At 38.2% G+C, this 8,415-nt stretch overlaps 1 protein-coding gene across 1 annotated transcript in view; it reads right to left on the bottom strand.

Annotated features, from left to right (window-relative positions):
• ARHGAP42 (Rho GTPase activating protein 42) overlaps positions 1-8,415 on the bottom strand; it is a 1,340,395-nt gene that overhangs the window by 532,583 nt on the left and 799,397 nt on the right. The window contains exon 11 of the mRNA XM_044071941.1: positions 4,274-4,352. Coding sequence (XP_043927876.1) covers positions 4,274-4,352 — 79 coding nt within the window. The remainder of the gene's footprint in view (positions 1-4,273; positions 4,353-8,415) is intronic.

Below are 8,415 nucleotides of genomic sequence, written 5' to 3'. Positions count from 1 at the left end.
AGGTCGTTGTGTTTGTTCATATTATTTAGAAACTGCATGTCAGCACAAACCTGTTATTCTAGCAAATATACATCCCTATGCAACTCACTGGATAGCAAACTGGCTCACAAACAGAACTCAGGAAATTAGGGTGAGCTGCTTTACCTCCTCCAAAAGATCTGTCTGTAGAGTTGTAACACAGAGTTCAGTCCTCGGACCACTCCTCTTTGGCATTTGCTTCTCAAAGGTCAAAGCAAATCTTAAGGGTTTACAGTTGACCAAGTTTGCAGATGACTATAAACTTGAAGCCATCATAACAGACATCATCCTAGGGGACACCAAGATATTTCAGCAGGGCCTTTTTCAAACTATTAGCTGGTATCAAATCCATGGACTAAATCTAAATGCCAAGAAATGTTTATTTGCATCCTTCAACAGGTATGATATCCCTTATAACTATCAGATATACAATACACCCCTAAAAGATGATCCTGTACTCAAGGATCTGGAAAGCTGTATGGAAAGAAAACTGTCGTTTTAATACCACCTACCCACTATTGTAAGGAAATCCTTTTTCACTGCACATTTGTCTCTTATTAGGCTAATCAGTGAATATAATATCCCCTTCAGTATGTACCTGTCCAAGCAGGTGTGAAAACTACAATGACTGTAATGCTTTCACTAAAAAAAACAAGGGCCTAAATTGTAAAAACTATGCAGGCAGTCTCACAGCCTGTCCCTTTCCTGGTGTGAAACAGACTGCAAAGAGGTGACCTCTGGCTCGTATACAAAGCCTCAGCACTGCCTATCCAGTCAGACTTATTACATGTGCACAAAGTCCAGTGATAGAGTCGGTACCATCTCAGGGGATCCAAACCTGTTTTGTAATATAAACAGAAGATACTGGAGGGATAGGTATGCATCACATAGAATACTGTTTCACAGGATCAGTCTTCCATTGCACATAAAACAAAGTACTTTTCTTATTCTATTCAGATGTAATTTGGAAGAATGGATGGAAAACCACAAATTAACACCCAGTTTATTAACTGTGTCCCATATGGATAGGAGTACCCAGAAAATGTGCCACTATATCTTTGTTCTTCCTACCTCTGGGTTATTTATATGGAAAATATAAGGGCTATAAAGCTACCATGGGAATATAAGGTTAGGCTTCTTAAAATCCTCACAGATTAATAGTCTAGTACCTATAAACCTATGTACATTTAACAGCATCACCATTAAGTTGTACTTACTACTTAATACCAATAGTTTCTAACAATTCACTTAATATTTTAGCATACCAACAGTTCTGCATTATACTGTCAATGCCATGTTATTCAGCCCAGACATATCCATCAAATTAGTGGTGTTCTAATAAAAGCACAAGTTGAGGTAAAAATATATATTCCAATAAGATCTACTAGTATATCAACCAATAAGCAGAACATCTGATGTCACTATTAGATTTACTATAATCTTTGGGACAAATTTAATTTAATTATTAAAATAGGCATTGGCAGCGTTTGTTAAATAATAATGTTCTGTGGTACAGTTGGCCAAAATAATTAGTTACAGAAATGTCAAATGTGTGTCTCAGCATTCTAACCACTTCAAGCCAGAATATAATAGAATCAGTGTTAGTGGTGAAAAAGGCTGTGGGTTCTATTCCCACACAATGCAGATCAATTGCTGATACTGCAGTATAGCATAAGAGGAGTGATGTACTCCTAAATGAGTCATCCTTCAGATGAGATGCATCTGCTTGAGTTGGTGGTAACTCAGGTGGCTGTAAAAGATTCTACAACACCTACTGAAAACAGTAAGGGAAGTTTTCTGATGGTCTGGCTAAATTTCCCCTAGTAGTACAAATGTTAACTCAGGTCTCCCCTCAAAAAAGGCTACTGGCCTACTGGAACCAATGTGATAATCAAAAGGATAAATAAATATTTTATAGTGCATGGAATACTATGACTATGCTCCGTTGACTATTAAATAATATCCTGATTCAGTGCTACTCTAGCACAAGACCCGATCATAACAACACTTAGAAGGCTGCTGTTAACATAACATCGCATCTGGCACTAAAAGCTGACAGTGCTATCCATCAGCAGCAGAACAACAAACAGCTTCATTTCATCTTCATTTTTACCTGTTGTTTGCCACATTACAGCCACTATTTAGGAACTTCGCTCTTGAGGTGAATTTCTTGGTATCCATGTCTCAAACACATAACAGTTAAAATCAGAGATCAGATCATAACCCTGTGTATTCCAAAACATTTCTCAGCACAGAAGATTATAGATTTGCAAACTATGTGGAAGATCTATTAACTGTACATACATTTTCTATGCTTCTCAATTCCATGAATCTCCAAAAACAATGCCAGCACCATGTAAGCATAGCCAACCTTCTTTTATTGTGGCAACATCACCAGATTCAGACCGGTTTTGGCAACCTTGCCTTCTTCAGTGATGAGTACATAAGCATAAATCACCAAAGCTTATACCATGATTAATCATCATTACATTATCAGACATCAACATTTAAAGCAACAACAAAATTATCTACATATATTACAGGTGTTCATTAAGCCCTTGAGAAAACAATCCCCCCAAGATTAATGATCCAAACTTTCTCCTTTTTATTTAATATTGCATGCCATCCCAATTTGTTTTTTTCTGTCCCCCCCAAACTTTATCAATGACCATAATGTAAAACTCAACATTATTATGTTTAAGTGTATGTTTATACAAGGATTTGAAATACGTTTGTTACAAATGTCACTAAGGTGTTCCAATATACGTACGCACATGGATCTCAAAGTTTGCCCAACATAAAAGGCAGCACATGAACATGTCACTAAATATACCAACCAATCTGACCCACGATTCACAGAAAAATCGGATGTCGTAAACTCTACTAGTATTCTTACTGGAAATCTGTTTTGTTTTTAACATATGTTTACAAGATGAGCAATGCCCACATGGAAATGATCCAAAAACTTTTTCACCAGTTAAAGTGCATTGTTGTCCTATATCTTGATTCCTACTGCCCCATTTATAGTGGTTGAAATGAGAACCCAACATTCGCCCTCTTCTATAGGAGAATTGACATCTTGGCCTAAGTAAACCAGATAATTCCTCATTGGCTAATAAAATATTCCAATTATTATTAATGACCTCCCTGATTATGTTAATATTCCTACCATATGTAGTCACAAACCTGATGACATTCACATCATCCTGCTTTTTGTCATGATATTTCAAGGTTTCAGACCTACCTTGACTTCTACCCATTTTTTGGCTGACCTGATATTATTAGTTTGGTACCCCCTAACCAAAAACCTTTCTGTGAGGTCATCCTCAAAAATTGATATGTATCTGGAGAAGAACAACTTCTTTTCACCCTTAGAAATTTGGACTTTGGTATATTTTCTATAATGTGGCGAGGATGTAAACTAGTGGCAAATAACAGATTATAATACTGTGGATATTTATGATATATCTTGGATGCCAACGTATTATCATTATTTCTTGTAACTGTCACATCCAAAAAATGTATCTGTTGTATATCCACATTAAGGGTAAATTCAATTCCCAACTTATTTTTGTTCAAATATTGAATGAACTCAATAAATATTCCTTGCCACCAAGCCAAACTAGCCAACAGTCATTAAAAAATCTTCTCCAGATGTCTATCTCAGACAAAAAAATGTTACATAGGTCATCATATATAAGCAAATCCTCTAAGTAGACCATAAACAGATCAGCATATATGGGGGCAAAAGATGTCCCCATTGCTGTTTCCTGAACTTGCCAATAGCAATCCCCTTGGAAATATATTTTTCGTTAACACATGTTCCACCATGCACAATAACAAAGTGTTGAAACTTGGAGGGTATATATATCAACCTTTTCCAACCAATATTTGACAGCTTCTATTACAGCCCAATGCGGAATACTCATATATAGTGCCGTCACATCTAACGTGCACAGTAGCCAATGTGATTACAACTGGGAATTCTCTATTATTGTCAGGAATTCCGTCCACAGTCTTGTAATGGATTAAATCAATAATGAATAAATGAATGAATGAATAACTGTGTTTATGTTTACACACTTGTACTTAAAATGTTTCCATATAGCTCAGGAATGACAAACATCATGGCAAAAAGCATGCCAACAACACTGTAAATGAAATTAAATGAGATAATAAATATAACAATAGGACTTTATTCACTCTTACAAATTATGTATACTTTCTACAATTTATTCAGTTAGAAATGCCTTACTGGTTCTTTTCCATCCATTGCTTCTAGCCACAGCTTCCTGTTTGCTTCTGACAGAGCTTGTAGAGTAATGATGCCATGTCTAAATGTTAAAAAAATAAATAAATAAAATAAAACATCTGTAATGATGGCAATGTTTCTCTTTTTTTTTTTTTGCAGTAAATGTTCTTGGTCAGTATCTACCATAAAAGGGCTGGTTATATACCTATTGGTATAAAAGCAACATTGCAAGAAGCAAACACTGAATCACACTCAGTTATCATAATAGTTGTCCACCCCTAAAACATATGAGCTGTTGCCACAATGTGCAAACAACTTGACACAAATTATTATCCCCCCCGCAAAAAAAAATCCTGTAATACTGTAATACCATAGCCTAAAGACACCTTCATGCTTACATTCTTCTGTGCTAGTGATTTTTGATTTTACAGGACTACGGGAATGTACTGATGAAGTGCATATATATATATATATATATATATATATATATATATATATTTAAGGCTAACAGGTAGTTTGGTCATGCAGCTGACATTATACTTTGCTTACAATATACTGTAAGTCATTTAATTGTGCCATGAAACTGCACAAACTGATATGTTAGATAAAGATGGCTTTTGGTACAAGTTAGAACTGAATTTTTTGCCATCCTGCATTTTCTTAATGTGATGCCTAAGAAGTTGATTTCAATGTGGAAACATGATCAGTGAATGACAAAAAGGGAAAAACAGATTGCATGTATTTTAAAAATTCATTTGACTTATCCATTGTGTCAGACCACAATATGCATATGTAATCCACAAACCTGAAATAACTATGTCTACAAGCAGAAAATGGAAAGTTAGTTATGTGGTTCATCTTCCAACTTGACAACACTATGTTAGCATAGATGAGATGCACACACTGCTCCCATTGTTACCCGTTGAATTTCTTTGTAGTATTCTCCTCGTTGTCTAACACAATTTCCATAAAATCATCTATCAACCTGATATCTATTCTGGATAGGAAGTATGCAAATCTGCATATTCACATAGTAAACGATGAGTGAATTATAGCTTCTTCAAATAACTGCAGACTTTCTTGGTGAGATATGCCTGAAAATAAGACAACAACATCTACAGACAATAGCTGGGAGTTTTTTGAGTCTGTCCATATAGGACAAGTGTTTAAGGCCTAGGATCCTCTTTGCGAGGTACTTCTGTGGCCTCTCCAGTTGTTGCAGGTGTCTAGTGAGGTACATGCCAAATGGGGGATTGTACTTAATGATTGGCCTAATGAGGGAAGAGTAGAGGGACAAAATGACCTCTTTCTTCCTGGATGCAAAACCCTTAGTAATGAGATGTGCCACACAGAAGGATTTTCTGACCACAGTGGCAATATGGGGATCAAAACAGAGGTTTTCATGAACCTGTGTTCCCAGATCTGTTATAATGCCTTCGGTGTTCAGTGGAATACAATCAATGTGGTAATTCATGGGAACCGTGTTTTTCCCAAAGGGAATGACAACACACTTTTTGGCATTGAGCTTAAGGCCATGGTTCTGACACCAGTCGTTGGTCTCAGTGAGGTCATTCTGTAGGATGTCAACATTAGTTGAGGAGTTAATAACAGCTCCCCACTTGCAATCGTCTGTGAACTTTGTCAGCCAGAGTCCCTTTGTGTTGGCCTGGATGTCAGAGAAGTAGATACCACACAGGAGAGGACCCAGGACCAAACCCTGTGGGACTCCACTTGTGACTAGTCGGCAGCCAATTGTTGAAGTCAATCATTTTCTGCATGTACTGTGGTATCATTCTGGACAACAGTAGTATGCTGCTCAGGGCTAGGGTCATACCTGTCTGGGCCACATAATCCAGGAGCTCCTCCATGTCTTTTTTGATGTAGTCCAGGGAGGTACATCCCAGGTGATTCACACCCACATGGACAATTACAGAACCACTTGTTGTGGAGTGACCTGAGTACATGTGTTATGTGTCAGATCCTGGCACCCGACAGACAGCTGACTGTTACCTTTTCCTTATTCAGCCTAGTGAGTGGGACATCAGTGTGCCTCACTATTGAGTCACCTACAATTAGTATATTGGGCAAGCTGTTTTGCCTTAGGGGCTTAGGATGAGAGGCACACTGTGTAGGTGAGCTATGTGTCTTGTGATTTGTGCTGTGTTGTGGTCGAGTGCATTTCTGATTTGGAGGTCTCTGCTGTTTGGGTAGATTTCTATTGAGAGCCTCCATGAATGTGGGTGTGTGGTTTGTGTTCTTATGTGAGAAGTGTCATGGTGGGTGTTCTGGAGGGCTATGGGTTCCATATGGTATGGTGCAGGTGTTGACCTTCTCCTCTTGACCAGCTATTCTGCTGAAACAATAGTAGTTTTCTACAGTTTTCCTGCATATTACCTTACTGTGAATTGTGCATGTCCCATTATCTTTACTCTGCTTAGGCATTCTTTTGTGCTAATACTCATGCTCCTCTCTCCCTCTACCATAATATTACTAACAACTTCTGTACTGCTCTCCCTTCCCGTTTTCTCTCTTCCTTCTATATTCATGATCTTCTTCTGACTGCATACCTACTCTCCCTCCCTCCTGTCCTATTTCTTTTTGTCTTATGTTACCTTTCGCTACATTTCTATTTATCTTTTCTCCTCTTTTTCATCTCTCCTAGGTCCAATTGTGCTTCTTCAACCTTCAGAAAAGTCACACGCTAACCTGCTCACCCTAAGGAAGACATTTTAAGCCTATTACCTGTGACTCACCTCAGTGTGTATGTGCTTACTTATTTCTGTTGTTTACTTGTAATCCATGCGGTGTTCGCGTTTGCAGCCTACAACGGACATATTTTCTAGTTAATTACTGTCTCCCTCTTAGCTTCCCACTGTGTCAGAGTACTAGAAATTACAGTAAAGAAAAGAAATAACCGCTCCCTCAACATTCTTCTCTTATTCTAACTCAATTCCTATATATTGCCACTAGGTGACACTATAAGCCCTTCTATTTCTCTAAAATGAAACGACACAGAGAACTACATTCCCCTATAAACCTCTAGATTTTAATACTAGTTTCCTCGTAGTTGCTTCTGTTGAACTCCATTTAGTCCCTCACCTAACACAGTAGGAACCCATAGATCTACAGTGTACTGTTTTGAACTTACCACCAAGCAAGCCAACTGCTCTATACATTTCTTTTGAAGACTGCATGGCTAATTGTTCCTTACACTTCACTAACCCCTTTCTCTGGCTCTAACCTATCTGTTCACCCTGCGAGCTCACTCTGCTCCCCTACCCTGCCCCCAATTCCCATCCATCCCCAGCATCTCTATATTTATACCTCTCTAATCCACTCCCACACTACAATTCCCTATCAGAATCAGCCCCTCCCATCCACTCATCACTCTCTCTACCATCAGCATATCTTTTACTTCCTCCCACTCCCGCTAGTAAACACATCCCTTCACTCTGTAACATTTCACTCTAGAAAACCACACTTTAACCTCTTCTCCTACATCTCTGCCTACATTCTGCTTTTAAATATCCCCCACACTTAATTTAACCTACCTCCATCATGCAAACAAAACCTTCACATGTTCTACTGTCTTTACTCCAATCTTTCCTTCACTTCTACCTACTCTACCTCACAAATCTCCCTCAATTCCATTATTCTCCTCCCCTTCACACAACTTCAATATTCATCAAAAAGGAATCCCCCTCCACAGCCCTAATCTCTTCCCATCTCTACAACCGTAATGAATCTCTCCTCTTTAAAAGGAAGCTCTTCCTTGCTCCCTGTAAACCATTTCCCATACCCATCAAGCTAGACTCCATAGGTTCTAAAACCCTAACCCACAACTCCTTAGAACAGATACCTATCTTTACTTTATTCTAAACGAATCTTCCTCCTCCTCCTCTCTGGCGATATACACACTAACACAGGACCATCACACAACCTCTCCTCTAAACCAGACTTAAATTGTTCACCCCTACCCATAAATCTCTACTCTTTGCCACAATTAATACCAGGAGCCTTTGTAATAAAATACCTGATTTTCATGCATGTATCCTCCACAATAAACCTGATATTCTCTCTATCACAGAAATCTGGATAAAGCCACATATAAAAGACACTGAAATAATACCTCCCAACTACAAACT

Source organism: Protopterus annectens, chromosome 5.part0, assembly GCF_019279795.1.
Source record: "Protopterus annectens isolate FY-2018-M chromosome 5.part0, PAN1.0, whole genome shotgun sequence".
In the NCBI taxonomy this organism is placed as follows: domain Eukaryota; kingdom Metazoa; phylum Chordata; order Ceratodontiformes; family Protopteridae; genus Protopterus; species Protopterus annectens.
The sequence above is the reverse complement of the archived record's forward strand: the minus strand, read 5'-3'. Positions and strand labels throughout refer to the sequence as shown.